At 43.3% G+C, this 15916-nt stretch overlaps 2 protein-coding genes across 5 annotated transcripts in view; one reads left to right on the top strand and one right to left on the bottom strand.

Annotated features, from left to right (window-relative positions):
- The window catches only part of MINA (MYC induced nuclear antigen), a 32474-nt gene extending 25467 nt beyond the window's left edge, over positions 1 to 7007 (top strand). For 2 of the 3 annotated variants that reach the window (XM_018057058.1, XM_005674814.3), the window contains exons 6-10: positions 1218 to 1320; positions 2266 to 2434; positions 4248 to 4336; positions 5803 to 5886; positions 6545 to 7007. In XM_018057058.1, the coding sequence (XP_017912547.1) occupies positions 1218 to 1320; positions 2266 to 2434; positions 4248 to 4336; positions 5803 to 5886; positions 6545 to 6703 (604 nt within the window). In that variant the 3' untranslated portion in view covers positions 6704 to 7007. The remainder of the gene's footprint in view (positions 1 to 1217; positions 1321 to 2265; positions 2435 to 4247; positions 4337 to 5802; positions 5887 to 6544) is intronic. The other variant, XM_018057168.1, reaches the window with a different exon arrangement.
- Positions 6933 to 15916, bottom strand: part of CRYBG3 (crystallin beta-gamma domain containing 3) — a 124546-nt gene continuing 115562 nt past the window's right edge. Inside the window, exons 20-22 of one of the 2 annotated variants that reach the window (XM_018056904.1) lie at positions 11285 to 11443; positions 9408 to 9567; positions 6933 to 8634 (exon numbers count right to left, since the gene is read on the bottom strand). In XM_018056904.1, the coding sequence (XP_017912393.1) occupies positions 8546 to 8634; positions 9408 to 9567; positions 11285 to 11443 (408 nt within the window). In that variant the 3' untranslated portion in view covers positions 6933 to 8545. Of the gene's footprint in view, positions 8635 to 9407; positions 9568 to 11284; positions 11444 to 15916 lie in introns of those variants that run through there. The other variant, XM_018056951.1, reaches the window with a different exon arrangement.

Genomic DNA, 15916 nt, shown 5'->3' with positions numbered 1-15916 from the left:
GGTGGTGTTTCTACACTGCAGCCCAAGATCCAGTCTCCTAGAAGAGCACGGAGCTCAGTGTCATAACTGCACTTTAACTCCGTGAGCTACTGCTGTGTGACTTATACCTGGGACCCCTCAAAGGATGATAACATTTCACGCTGCGGTGAGGTCTGCGTGTGTCCCCCAGGTCTATGTTCAGTCAAAGGTGTGAGGCTGGGTGTAGCATTTTGTCAGAAACCCGTGAGGCCACCAGGTGGGAGTGGGTGCCTGGGGGGAAGTGTCCTCTGCCACTTCCAGGAGGTAAGCATAAAAGTGTTAATTTTGCTTACAGAGTGAGAGGCAAAAGTCATACTGGGAATTTCCATTTTGCATGTAGCCAGCAATTTGAAATCTGCTGGTGACACAGAGGGAAATTTTGAGCAGCTCAGAAGTGTTTATAGAGAGAACATCCCCACAGCGTGTGCGTCTTACACTGCCACACATTCAGGAGCGAGTGATTCTGAACGCCCCGGAGAAAAAGCAGGGGTAGCTGAACACTGACGCTTGTCCTGAAATGGTATTTTTGGCATCTGGCTTCTCTCTTCTACCCCAGTAAAACCATCAATGGAGTTTAACAAGTTGCAAAATAAATTGTTGATGTTGGATATTTTACTGAGAACAGTGCCCCTCTTTTCCTTTTTTAAGAAACAAAGGAAAATGTCATGTTTAACTGTTCAGATAATTGCACAGTCCAGGATCTTGCTGTTACCCTACATATATTGCTTTTTGGATTTTTTGCACATACAAGTTTTTTTAGGTCCTCTAATGACTGAGAGTTACTTTTCTGCAAAACTGTCAAGGCAGTTATGTAGTTGAAAACGTTAAAAAAAAAAAATTGTTCCTTTGAACTTCCTACCTTATGACAATCTAATTAATTCTGGTATCTTTACATTTAAGATAAATCATGAATAAAGCCTAGCTTCCCACCTTTAACTTGGCATGTGAGTGTCTGAGGTGGGTAGAAAGGGAAGCCTGTGATTGATAATGCTCTTAAGTTTTTATGCTGAGTGCAAAGAGTCGGACACGACTGAGCAACTGAACTGAACTGATGTGAAATTACTGGAACTCTATTTCAGGGCAGGGGGATTGGTGTGGTAGTTTGTAGCTTGAGGATTTTATATTCAGTGTTTTTTCCACATGTCTTATGCTTTCATTGTTTTCTTTTTCTTTTTTTTTTTACTTGGCATGTGTTCCAGTTCATGGGGAGATTTCCTTTTGGACACTATTTCGGGGCTTGTGTTTGACACCGCCAAGGCAGACATGGCACTCCGGGCTGGCATCCCCCGGCAGCTGCTCCTGGTAAGGAGCGAAGGCAGGTGGGGAGGGAGGGGCAGCCATGGCTCCCTGCTCAGGACCCCAGAACCCTTCTCCCTAAGGGTCCTTCTCATCATCAGTTACTTTTCTGACTTCCCTACACCTCCTTGACCCCATTAGCTTTTGCTACCACCAGGTGACTATTTCCCAATCCCAGGGGTGAAGAACTGGTAGCTTTCCCTGGTCCCACCCACCGCTCCTGTAGTTGGCAGGGCTGCAAGAGCTGCCTGATAGAGAGGACGCCTGGAATATTATCTCCTAACTGATGAGAAGGCTTCTCTCTACATGAGCCAAGCTTGTCTCCTCCTGGGCTGGGTGGTTTGCAAAGATGGAGTGCTGCACATTACTTGCAACCCAAAGGAACAGTGGTGGTATGCAGATGGCCCCCTTCCTGTATTTCAGGGTGGCAGCAGCGGGCCCTGGGAGTGCTGACTGAGTAGATATTTGAATAACTAACGTGGCTCAGGAACTATAGCCTCAGCACATGTGCGATCCCAAGTTAGGCTCTCCCACACTGGAGAGCCTGGCCTCAGTGTGTTCCCTGGCTTTCCTGTCCACCCTGATTTTACCCTGTTGGCAGGTTTTGAGATGGTGGATGCATTAGGGCTGAGTTGAGCAAAGGTTCCTGCATGGTCTGAAGTGGTTACTTCAGACAGTGATTTTTTTCTTCAAAAGGCAAGGCCAAGACTGCACCATATTGCCGGGGAGCCCTCTTTCCAGGCAAAATGCTAAAAATTGATCTTTTTTTGCAAACGGTAGGCAGCTACAGAGGAACAGTGGTTAAGAGGACATAAAGGGGTGCTGTCCTTAAGGGAGTGGCGTGGATCCGTGTTTGTCCTGGGCGGTGGTGCCCATTGCAGCACTCTGGAGACTGGGCCTGGGCAGGAGCGTGGCTGCAGTCTGGGCCAGGACTCACTTCTGTGTTTCCAGCAGGTGGAAAGCACAGCTGTTGCAACAAAATTAAGTGGCTTTCTGAGGATGCTTGCAGACCGGATGGAAGGCACCAAAGAACTGCATTCCCCAGACATGAAGGAGGATTTCGCTATGAACAGACTCCCACCTTACTATACGGGAGATAGAGCAGAGCTTGTGGTGCCAGGTAGAGCTTGCTCTTTTTTTTAGGTGGTCAGGGGCTAATGTGGGATATTTTGATGTTTTTCTGGGTGTGCACTTCTTTGAGCTGATGGGAAGTATGAAGCATTTCAGGGTGAACATGAGCCTGTCCTTCGTGTGTTGAGGTTGGACAGGACACGCTGCTTGATGGGGAATGAGAACCCTGTAGTTTGGGGTGAGGAGTATGTATGTATGGCCCCTCTGCAAATCATCATCTGCAGAAGTTTCAAGAACTTGAACACTGAAATAATCTTGTTGGAAATGAGCTCAGGGATGGGTAAAACGCTGCCATCAGTAGGTACACTACAAGAATTCGCAGGATCATCACAGATCTTCCCCAAGTCCCAGGTGACTGTTTGTGACAGGTTTAAGTTACACATGATGTGGACAGACTGCTGGGTGGATGGTGATAACCAATGTTCTGGGGCACAGACTATACCATGCTCCTGTAGTCTAACAGAGCTGGGTTTATTGTCTTGTAACCAGAGATAGCACGCTGCTGGGGACTGCAGACATCTCAATAAAAGGAATGCAGGGAAGGATTTTTAGGATTTGGGTTTGAGTTAGGTAATTTCAAGAGGGTTCAGGAAGTCGGGCTTTGCTCTGGGTTGGATGCTGTTGAGAAATAGAAATTCTTGGATTGGGTCTCCCTCCTGTAAATCCTAGTTATATGGTTGGTAGCAGGAGGATGGAGTGACTACTGCTAAGGCAGCAGCAGTCCCTCAGGCTAGCCAGGAGAGGGGCACGTGTGGTCAGTCCCGTGGTCTGGACAGTGTCCTTCCTTTTGCCTGTTGAAGCGGTCTCGATTTTCTCTGTCTCGCCTAGTCACAGTATGGCTGTGTTTAATGCTGGGGTCTTTTAGCATGGCCTGTGTTCAGCAGAACAGGGAGACACAGCTGGGCGTGCCAGGCTGGCTCTCAGGCTGCTTCTCTTGGTCAGGTAGAGGGAGAGTCTCATTGTCACTAACTTTTCAAAAAGCTGTATCCATCACGTGTGGGGGACCAGCGAGACACACAGTCTACAGGGTCCCTTCTAACATTCATTCTGTGTACATGTTTGCTGTAGTCTGAGGTGGGGAGGAGTTTAGAATATGTTTTTTATGCATCTACTCAAAACAGCAATTTTCCCAGCACATGGTTTAATCTTTAGCAGAGCAGTTCAGTTCTGAGGATCAGCTTATGTCCCAGTTTTCCTTGTCTTAGCCCTTATTGTCAATATTAAGTTCCCTCAACTCTGTCTCCAACCAGATCACCCTGTTAGTCTGGTCTGTTTGTAGTGGCTGCTTTTTCACTAAGTTAAATCCAATCTAGGAAAGAGAGTTGTTTCTGTGCATTTCATTAGGTGGCTTTTTTTTATGACACAGCACTTGACCTACCTAGACTGAATAATTCGCCATGGTCATGAAACTGGTAATTGGAGGGATGGTGCACTTTGAGCTCAGAAGTCCTTTCAGAGTCCACATGTGGAGCAAGCCAGGGATAGAAACTGGCGCGGTGAGAGCATTCCGCGCAGAAGGCAGGGTGGCCCAGTCTGTTCTGTGATAGTGTGTGCTCCCCGGGTACTGGTGACAGCCTTCTAATGAACTTGGAAACTTCTGTTGTTATTTATCTGGTTGACATCTGTCTTCAGTGTAAGAATGAGGTCCCCTGGGATGTAAGCAGCATTTTTAACATCACTGTGAATGTCCGAGTTTGAGCAGATGCCCCGTGTTTGGATTCACCTGCACATTCTTAACTAATTTTCCCGAACAGTTGCTCCTGCAAACAGGGTTGAACCTGCTTTCTCTCTGGGTTTTCTAGGTGGAGAGCTTCCGGGGTTGGACAGCACAGTGAGACTGCAGTTTAGAGACCACGTGGTTCTCACTGTTGGACCCAATCAGGACCTATCCGTGAGTATCCAGAAGGGAAGAGGGTTCCACTCAAGGCATGTCCATCACAGGCCTCAGGTTATCAGGTTGACAGGTGGCCCTGCCCGCCTTCTCTGGGAATCTTCCTCGTCACAGTTCAGTACCATCGCTCTAGATCAGATTATGCTCAGATCTCACTGCTCCGGTTCCAAAGTTTCCTGCCCGTTGGGCATTTAAGGGTTTGTCCTTAGCCCCACAGAACTCTGCTGCCTTCCCTGCTGCTAAGTCACTTCAGTCGTGTCCAACTCTGTGCAACCCCATAGACAGCAGCCCACCAGGCTCCCCCGTCCCTCAGATTGTCCAGGCAAGAATACTAGAGTAGGTTGCCATTTCCTTCTCCAGTGCATGAAAGTGAAAAGTGAAGTTCCTCAGTCATGTCTGACTCAGCGACCCCATGGACTGCAGCCCACCAGGCTCCTCCATCCAAGAGTATTGCCTTCTCGCTTCTTCCCCTAGCTAGCGATTAATGTCTGGTCTCTGCCTCCTAATTACGGCTAGGTTGCCTTTGCCAAATTATCAGTATAGGTTTCTGGACTTCCTCTGGTGTGGGACTTCTGCCTTTATGAAAGTGCCCTGCACAACCCTAAAGCCCTTGGAAATTCTCCCATGCCTGGTGGCTTCACCCTGGTCCTCCTGATCAGGAGGGGCCCTTGAATGACTGGCGAGGTTGGGAGTCAGGGGCACCTGGATGTCCCCATAACCAGACTGTTCTAGCCATCAGGGCCAAACTTGGTGAAAACTTTATAACATATATGGAAACCTTGAGATTATATACTCCCACAGCCTCATTTTTTTTTTTTTTTTAAAGCTAGTTATTCTGATAATTAGTTGGAGGCATTTATTTTAGGTCAGTGTGTGTGATCCTCATCTAAGAGGTGACCAGGAATGACTCAAAGTGCTGGAAGAGACAGTAAACTTCCCTGTGAAGGGCAGATACAGAGGGAGGGGAAGCCTACTGTAAGTGGAAGGAAGGTTTTTATAGATCACATGGCTGGTATTTAGAATTAATATTTACTCTGTGGTGTTCATAAATTGAAAATTTACGTATACCTAGGAATATTAATTCTTCTGATATACAAAGAGTGCGGGTATGGTTAAATGAAACTTGAATGTTCCATTGGTAAGTTGAAATAGAAATGGTTTTTTCGTTAAAGTTTCTGAAGGGGCTGTTACCTTTTTAAAAAATGACTTACAAGTGCTTATTTGCTACATACAGATAGTAATCTATGAGAACTATAAGAAAAATACAGTCATTATACCTTGTATTTATGTATCTCCCTGTTTACATCTCAACTTTTTGCCAGGAAGATTCTTTAGTATTCAATAAATTTCACTTAAGCACTGAGGCATTGAGATTTTTCTTGGTATTGCCCTATACTACTGGAAAAGCCTCCTAGCATCCCAGTGGTCAGTATTTTGTTGTTGACAGCTTTTTTTATTTTTTGAAGGATGAAACTCAAGGGAGGATGGTTTACGTCTATCATTCCTTACAGAATAGGAGAGACACACACATGATGGGACATGAAACAGAGGTTTGTTCCAACCCAGAATGCATGTCTTTGCTGTGGTTTGGTGCTTGGTGGGAGGACTCTATTGCCTTTGATGTATGGGTAATGGGCTTTTCTGTGACTGCATTGTGGGCTTAACATTTCACAAATTGACAGCCCTTCACAGGGAGAGTTAAGTCAGACATTTCTGTAATATGTAAACACCTGTACCCACTTTAAAAGACAATAGCATGGGACCTGTGGCCTTGTAGGGGAGGTGTAAAGTAACAAATCTGAAGCATTTCAAATGACTATTTCTTTTAAGACTTTTTATTCTAATATATTTTGATTTGGCAAGTAGGGGCTGTTTCTCTGCAATTAAAAAAAAAAATTGAGGCCACACCCGATGGCCTGTAGGATCAGACAGTGCCCCCTGCATTGGAAGGTGGAGTCTTAACCACTGAGCTGCCAGGGAAGCCCCAAATGACTAATAGGCCTTTCATGAAGTCAGTTTTCACAAGGGAATCAATCATGGACTTTTATAAGTTATCTAATTATAGTTTGTAGTTTTTGTAAATAGCTTACCTGTAACAAGTCTCATTCTTATGAAGGATCTCAGTAATGATGCATTGAGAATTATGGAAAATGGCGCATTGAGAATTATGGAAAATGGCACTTAAATGACTGGTTTCTCTTTTTTCAGTCTCATGGACTTCGCTTTCCTCTATCATATATGGATGCACTAAAGCAAATTTGGAACAGTTCAGCTATTTCTGTCAAGGACCTGAAGCTGACTACAGATGAGGAGAAGCAAAACCTGGTGTTATCCCTCTGGACAGAATGTTTAATCCAAGTAGTCTAGTGCCGTTGCTGCTTTACTAGTAGCATACGTATGTAAAATGCAGAGCTTTGTGTGCTGGGGACTCCTGTTGCTTTGAGCCATGGACACGATGAATGTAACTTTGCTTACCTGTGTATTTAATAAAACGAGATCTACCTCTTACAGGTGATCAGTTGGCCATTATGTACGAACAAACAGATGTACATAGAGGAACAGCAAATTACTCAATGCCCCAGAAAGTGACAAAAGCCATATTTTGACAAGTTTATTTAATCCAGTGTGGTAGAAAAGGCACAGCTCCAATAAATGTAAATTTTAACTGTCATTACCTGGTGTTCTTTGGAAGAAATAACTTCTTTAAAGAGCCTCACTGGCTCTAAAAAAAATTTTAAACAATTAACATGAAGAAAAATTTTTAACTTGGTTTTTTACAGTGAAAATATACATACCATACCTTTGTGTATACACACACCCCCCTCCCGCCCCCCACCATTAAAATAAAGTTACCCTAAAACAAATTTCATTAAATAACACTGCCGCATTTAATAAGAGGCACTCACATCTATGGGCAAGGGTGTTTTACAGGTGTTGTTTGAAAGATTACGAAAGAGCTTGAGATTGAAGAAAGAAAAATCCCCAAAAATATTTACATGGAAAGACCAAGTCTCTATAAAAAATAGTCAAAATAGTGGGTCTTGGAGTTTAAACAGTTCACTGTTACTTTACATTCTAAAGTGCATATAGATTGATATTTTTTAAAATATCACTGGAAAATTTAATCTTTCTATAGAAAAATAGAGCAGATATTTTTCAGCTTTACTGGCAAAAGTTGGGGATGAAGAGAACAGTTATCTTAGTGTAAGTTTAAAAGCAACTTAGGAGGGAAAAATGCTTGAGAATTCTTTAGTGATGGTGGTGATGCTTAGTTGAGACTAAGTCCAAGACAATATCCTACCTGATTTTGCTTGAATGAAAGCTATTTAAAATGGAAGTGAAAAACTGAGTTTCTTGTCACAGTTTGTAAAGGAAAATGGTATAGTCAAGGCTGAAATACTACTTGGTTTTAACTTAAAATTTCCCTTTACCTTAGGCAAAGGAAAATTTATTATACGTAGGTGACAGAGTCCTTCCTTATAAACACCTGAGGGTAGATCAGGTGAGGTCAGCACCAGGATAGATGTGACCCCTGGTTAGTGTTGTCATCCAAGAGAGAAAGGACAGCCACAGGCTATTTGTGCATTTTTAGGTTAAAGGATCAGGCAAAGAATAGCAACAGAAAACACTCCTGTATTTGCTGAGGTCCTTCCCTGGCATGAGTTACAAGTGTGAATACTTATGGTATTTCATATAAAAGCTTCAAGAGAGAACTTTTAATGCATATCTAATACAGTAGCTTAGCAGGTTTATTAAATATGTTTTCAGATATTATGAAGAAAGTATTCATCTTAAAAGCATGACTTGACCTGTAGGACTTCACTTTCCTGTGCCTGGCACTCAACCACACACTTAGTTGTTAATAGCTAATAGAGGGTGATAGTGTCAGCAGTTTCCTGTAACTGTCGGGAATAGGATTTGTGTTTGGTAGAAAGGAGAGAAAACAGACTTCAAAAAACCTGCTCACCGAAGCTGGAGATCAAGCGGGAGTAGAACCTTCCACAGAGATCATAACGCATTCTTCACAGGAACGCTGACTAGCTGGCAAGCGTATTTTGAGCTCTTCCATGGTGAAGAGCAGCCGTCTTCACGGTTGGGGGAGAAGCCCATTCCGCTCAGTGGTCCCAGAGCCTAGGGTGGGCAGGTCCTTTCCACAGGGCATGAGGGCCCTCCTCCCTCCGTGCTCTCCCAGGGCCACTGTGGACTCTCTCACAATATTTCAATGTCCCATTTCTGTGTTTCTTCTCCCTCCAGGGGCTGGTTTACAATTACGTGAGTTTTGTCATAATAATTTCCTCCTAAAATAGCAATTCCAAAAGGAAAGATTAATTTGTTCACACAGGTGCTTAACAACTTCACAATTGTCAGAAGACTTTTGTTCAGCCCACTTGCTGGTGGGGTAGATTCATATGTCTTTATAAAAGTGATGGTCTGAAATGGGAAACAGGGTTAAACAGGTGTATCTGTTCACCTCAAACCAGACCTCACAGGAGTGACTGAAAAGCTAAGCAGTATAATACTATATAGATGTATAAATGATGTGCCCTAACAATGGGATTCTTAAGAACACAGTGCTCTGAGCGCGCACTAGCTCAGTGTCACACTGCATTTTTGTTTCTGCACCAAGAGTGGCTGTGACTAAGCCAATCAAAGCAACAGCACTGAATAATATTGGCCCTGACCTTGTTGAATTCAAAAGTGAGTTTAAATGATATCTACTGTAAATTTTAAGAACCACACAATTCAGAACAGAAAGTCAGAGATGTTTCTTTAGGGACCAGATGACATGTTACGGTTGGTGATGCTTCAAATTTCAAAATGTTCTCAAAGATCACATAGCAGATGAAAATTTTACCACTGTACTGATAAGAACCTTCATAGGCTTGGTCCTTAGGCTTTTGATCCCCCTATAGCTAATTGTTTTGCTTGCTGTTTGTTAAAATGGCTTTTTCAAGTATAATTAAAAACATTTCCCTTACATATAAGGTCTTTTACCCAGGAGGAGGTGGAGGTTTGGAATTCAAAATGAATATCCAAGGGCACGACACACTAGCTTTCGTCATAGGCCTACCTTTAACATCAAGGACCAGTTGATCACTGAGGTAGGAGCTGATGGTTCCATTTCTGTTCAGTCTCCACTTCTGCCTGAACTGCCCATGTTCGGTCCAGAGGGCGACTTTAGCTCCAGGGGTGTCTCGACCACCGATGACATCGAGACATGTGTCACTGGCCTGAAGGGTCAAGAAATACATTGGCAGTACTACATTTGCTAAAATCAGTTGGATTGAGTCCTTTTTCTTTCATGTGAGTAAATGAGACAAGCCCATCTAAAAAGAAAACAAGATCTAAAACTAAATCTAAAATTATAATCTCAGTCAACTTTTTAGTTGTTATGGCTGAGGGAAGGCGATAGTATGGATATAAACCTACTGAATTAGAGGTAATTTTTTTTTTTTTTTCCTGTGATCACTTGACTCTCAAACTGCTGCGGTTGGAAGGAATCATAATTTTCCATGGTACAGATGAGTGTCAGGAAATCACATATCATTTTAGAAATCACATAAGTCTCAGTGTGGTGGTGGTTGTCACTAAGTTGTGTCCAACTCTTGCGATCCCACCTGTCTGTAGCCCACTAGGATCCTCTGTCCACGGGATTTCCCAGGCAAGAATACTGGAATGGGTTGCCATTTTCTTCTCCAGGGCATCTTCCTGACCCAGGAATTGAACCTGGGGTGGGAAGATGCCCTGGAGAAGGGGTAGGCTACCCACTGCAGTATTCTTGGGCTTTCCTTGTGGCTCAGCTGGTGAAGAATCTACCTCAATGCGGGAGACCTGGGTTTGATCCCTGGGTTGGGAAGATCCCCTGGAGAAGGGAAAGGCTACCCACTCCAGTATTCTGGCCTGGAAAATTCCATGGACCGTATATGTATAGTCCGTGGGGTTGCAAAGAGTCAGACACGACTGAGAGACTTTCACTTTTGCATTGCAGGTGGACTGGACTGAGCCACCAGGGAAGCCTGAGGTATTTGCTTTTAAAAGAACATCCAGATCTGACAACAGATGGTTAAATAAAGATTTGTTGAATTAGAATTAAATGTTGAGTTAGTGTTAGCTTAAATATATAAGGTCGAGCTTGTTTTTCTTATAAAAACACTGGGTGATGTGCTGGATACCCAGACAATAATTATGTTTGAGTGCTTTTCATTTCTGTTGAAGCATGAGAAAAAGGTCGATAATCCACTGGTAACATAATAAAACTGGTGTCTTATTCCCCGCACCATCAAACATAATAGGGATGCAGAAAAACAAAGAAACCTGACTTTATTTTCTAAACTTCCTCCAAAAGCAGCAGCATTCTTCTGCCTTCATTATCTGTTTCAACGATGTGCTTAGTTGCTCAGTCATGTCCAGCTCTTTTTAACCACATGTACTGTAGCCTGCCAGGCTCCTCTGTCCAGGCAAGAATACTGGAGTGGGTTGCCATGCCCTCCTCCACGGGATTTTCCCAACCCAAGGATTGAACCTACATCTCCTGCATTGCAGGCAGATTCTTTCCCAGCTGAGCTACCAGGGAAGCCCGTTTTGAAGATGAGAAAGGCTCAATTCAATGTGTTTGGAATCACAAAGACAGCTAAATTGATCTGGGCCACAGAGTGTAAGAAACATCTCAGAAAAGCACACCATCCATTTGCGTGTGATGATTTTATCACTAGTTTTAAAAAAACCATTTAGTATGTATTAGTCTTTTTACTTTAAAACAGAATTTTTGGCTATAGAAAGTCTAGTTCGTAAGTCCATTTCAAGCTTCAGTAATATATGTCAATGTCTTGGGCAGACTATTTGCAGGCAGTTGCCTTAATTGTATCATGCCATTTGACTGGGGAAGATTCTGGTTTCTAAAAGACCGAAGATCAACAAGCAAGCTATATGATCGGTGGGGCTGGTTACCTTGGATTTAAAGAGTCCTCGACAGTAGTGCCAGATCTGAGTATTCTTCCCGTTGTAGGGAGAGATGCACACAGAGGTTGCCCTGGTGTCGGCCACATTTCCCGTGACTGTCAGGTACCCATCATGGGCTCGGTTCCTTATTCTGATGTATACTGCGGGCTGTGGCAGGAGGGACAGAGCCAGTTAGAAAAATACCTTTTGAATCTGGAAATCAGCCCTTTCAAAGGAAAACTTGAAGGAAACGTGAGAGGAAACAGAATTTAGCTTATTTATATCTGTTTCAAATTTTCCATTAAAAAACCCTTATACCATTGAGCACATACCTTCACTTGTACACTATTGTCTTTTCTGAAATACACTCTTGGGAGGGTGAAAGGTAATAGTTTCATTTATTCACATTCTGCTATGACAAGGGGCGGATGCAGAATTAGGGACTTAATGAGGTTCATGCAGTAACTACTATGTCCTTGTGGGTCTGGGGAAGGCTGGGGAGTAAGAATAAGGGCAAGGTACTACCTCCATGGATGGAATAACAATTGAGCAGGCAAGGTACAATGATAAGACACGCTGGCTTGTGCTATGATTAAGTGCCAAATGACTTCTATGGGAAGTTGTGAAAAACCCTGGTAGCTGAGGGCCCTCTAGTAATTTTTTTGTTTCTATTTATACTTTGTTGAAATTGACCTTGATATTTCAAGGAGAGAGACCTTGCATATAGGTGGTCACTATGTAGCTACTCAAAAATTGGGTAACAAAAAATTTCATCTCTTGGGCCTGGAATATATAGGAAGTTTTCAAATAAGATACTAAGTCTAGGACCTGCCGCTAAGGATCACAGTTACTGTTTATTGAGACTTAGTCCTAAATGCTCTCAGAATTAATGACCAGAACAACCTTTAAGAGAATACAAGGGACTTCCCTGGTGGTCCAGTGAAGACTCCACAGTTCCACTGCAGGGGGCACAGGTTTGATCCCTGGTTGGGGAACTAAGATCCTGCATGTTGCAGGGTATGTTCAAAAGTTAAAACCACCACAGGAAAAACAAAGTAAAATTATGACCTGCATTCTTACAAATAAGGGTTACACAGATATGGAAAAACCAGGTTTGCCTGTGCCAAAACCCTCCCTATTCACCCTGATGCTCTAAGGCCTGTGCAGAGATGCACTCATTACTCTGAGACATGGGGAATAAGAGACTGATTCCAAAGCTGGCAGTGGAACAGGATGATAAAAGAACAGGGCACATGGCTGAAGCACCACAGAAACTATTCTCTCAGCCCCAGGACTTAGGCCTCCAGTCTTAATGTAGTAATACAGGACACTCAATATCCCTGTCTTGGATCAGATGCTGGCATTCCACTTAGAACCTTGTCAAATACCAGTAACACATGATGTGTTACTGAATGAAGAAGCACTTTTCAAGCTGAGAAAGGTAAGAGCTAGGCAAGTGCAACAAGGCATTATGGTAAGCCCACCAGTGAATATTCTATTTTGAAGTTTAAGATGGATCAAATGTGAGGCTAGTTGAAGTTTGGTAAATTGGTGTCATGTTTAGCCTTCCTATGGAAATAAACATTCTGGGCACTTAAATAAGCAAATAAAAGGACAGTTTTTTAAATACGGTAATGTAAAACAGATGAAAAAGATCTCTTGGTTAAGTGTTTTAACTGTTTCAAACCACTACTTCCATACTCACAGTGCAACAGTAAGGTATTTAAATTCCTGTAATTTGTAAGTCTATGAATCATATAATTCTACAAGTCTCCTACAGTTATTAATTCTGGAGGCTTCACTACATTCTTTACAACAGTTTCCTTACCTTGTACATGTAAGAAAACAGGTGTGACCTTCACAAAGGACAGTTCCACTTATGTTAGGACCAAACATCACAGTTTTTAGTCAATTAGCTCAAGTAAGTGTCAGACTTTATTTTTCTAGGCTCCAAAATCACTGCAGATGGTGACTGCAGCCATGAAATTAAAAGACACTCCTTGGAAGAAAAGTTATGACCAACCTAGATAGCATATTAAAAAGCAGAGATATTACTTTGCCAACAAAGGTCCGTCTCATCAAGGCTATGGTTTTTCCAGCGGTCATGTATGGATGTGAGTTGGACTGTGAAGAAAGCTGAGTGCTGAAGAATTGATGCTTTTGAACTGTGGTGTTGGAGAATACTCTTGAGAGTTCCTTGGACTGCAAGGAGATAACAACCAGTCCATCCTAAAGGAGACCAGTCCTGGGTGTTCACTGGAAGGACTGATGCTGAGGCTGAAACTCCAATGCTTTGGCCACCTCATGCGAAGAGTTGACTCATTGGCAAAGACCCTGATGCTGGGAGGGATTGGGGGCAGGAGGAGAAGGGGACGACAGAGGATGAGATGGCTGGATGGCATCACTGACTCGATGCACATGAGTTTGGGTGAACTCCGGGAGTTGGTGATGGACAGGGAGGCCTGGCATGCTGCGATTCATGGGGTTGCAAAGAGTCGGACACGACTGAGCGACTGAACTGAAGGTAATAATCATTCTTCTTATGCACTTGTAGTCTGGCTTCTCTGTGATTATACATTAAAGCACTGATATGCATTTTAAGTGCCTTACTGAAGCCCTCATTTCCAACCTCAGAGGATCACATTTTAATGATTCCTGAATTTCTAAACAATAATATAAGCCAAAGCAGTGCCAAGAGGCTTACCAAAAAATGGAATTATGACCCATAATACATCCATCTATGGCCAAACCACCCTGAATGCGCCTGATCTTGTCAGCTAAGCAGGGTCGGGCTTGGGGAGTGATTGGACGGAAGACTCATAATACTGTTATAGGTACCTATAGAGTTCCTCTGCTGGTTTTCAAAGCTGTGGCCTAAATAAACAAAGGGAAAATATTAAAGTATTACTTTGAAAGTAAATGTTTAACTAGGGATAATTTCCTAATGCACAATTCAAGGATAGTAACAATGTTATTAAAAGAAACTTCCATGTAGAATCAGAGGCTACTGTTCTAGCTATCTTGAATAACAGCCAGGGACATCCTTTCCAGCAAGGGACCCCTTTCAAAAGTGAGGGAAAAATTCTTAGCATCCAACTTGGCTTCCAGAGTTTCTAACAACATGGGATTAAGTGTTACTACTAATATATCAACTAAACTGAAATCCCACTTCTTCCATGCTTTCCCCCACGGCTTTTCAGGGCAGTTCCCTATCATCCTGTGTGACAGGACTGAGGAATAAGCAAGACGCAGTGCAGGAAGATCGGCACCACATGCTGTGCCAGGGAAGGGCACTGATGCTTCGCATCCCTCAGCCAGGCATCTCTGGTTCCCTCCAAGGACACTGGGAATAAAAACCTTTCAAAATAAAGGTGTCACCACAGCAACATGAGCCAGATGTTGTGTCAGTCCTCACGATGATTTAAACCTCATGGTGATACTGAGGGGTAAGCTCACCAGTGACAAATCTGAGATGCCAAGAAGTGAAGTGACTCACTCAAAGTCACACTGCTTCTGAGTGGCAGAGCTAGGATCTGAACCAACAGAACTGCAGTAGTGGGAATGAGCATGGTGTGCACACACGTGCATGCTCGTGTGTACACACACGTGTGTGTCTATCCATTTATCCATCAAAAAAACATTTCTCTTTTGCATTCTTTTTGATAAACAGCATTCTGACAGGTGGGAGGTGATATTAAAAGACGGCTTTTAATTTGTGTTTCTCTGATGACTAGTGATGCTGAGCATATTTTTATGTGCCTGTTGGCCATCTGCATTTCCTTTTTGGAAAAATGTCTCTTCAGTTCTTCTGTCCAAATGCTATGGGGGATCCTCTTTCCAGTGCAGTGTCCCCAGGCTAGGGTGCCCAGTGCGGGGCTCAGACCCTCACTCCTTTGGACGAACTATTCTCCAATTATTGGGTCACCCACCCAGGAGATGTGATCTGATTATATTGCAAATCTGTCTCTCCTACTCCTAGTGGCTCCTTTTTTCATATCTTTAGTGGTAGAGGATCTTTTCTGGTGGGTCCCTCTTTTTCATCGATGGTTGTTCTACAGACAGTTGTGACTTAGGTGTGCCTGTGAGAGGAGGTGAGCTCAGGGTCTTTCTAGTCCGCTACCTTGGTCCCGCTCCATTTTGCATTTTATATGACTGCTTTGAGCTGGACATGTTTTCCCAACAAAAACGTAAGCTCCGGTAAGGCCTAAATCATGTCTACCCTTATATATCTTCTGTAACTATTTTTTGCATAGTATCAAACATTCAACTTACCCATTTATACATTCATTCCTTCACTGAAAAAACAGTCCCTGAGTGCCTACAGTATGCCAGACATTGTGACAGGCAGAAGTGCAGAGTGAGAAGCCCTTCGTGGGGCTTGTTGTAGAGCTAGAAAGTGCCCGATCCAACAAACACATCATTACACACCTCAGGCAGTGTCTTGTAGAAACAGAACCAGGTCTTTAAGGGTGTCATTTAGATTTAGAGAGAGAGAGAGTAAGAGAGACTTCCTGGAGGACCTGACACTTTAGATGAACTTAAAGGAGGACAAGGAACTAGCCAGGCAAAGAATGAAGAAACTTCTAGACAGAGCCCGTAAGTGTGGGAAAGCACTCTGTGCTAGTGCATGGCACAGAGCCA

This window comes from Capra hircus, chromosome 1 (genome assembly GCF_001704415.2).
Source record: "Capra hircus breed San Clemente chromosome 1, ASM170441v1, whole genome shotgun sequence".
NCBI classification, from domain to species: domain Eukaryota; kingdom Metazoa; phylum Chordata; class Mammalia; order Artiodactyla; family Bovidae; genus Capra; species Capra hircus.
Note: the sequence above shows the minus strand (reverse complement) of the source record. Positions and strands in the feature narration are given on the sequence as shown.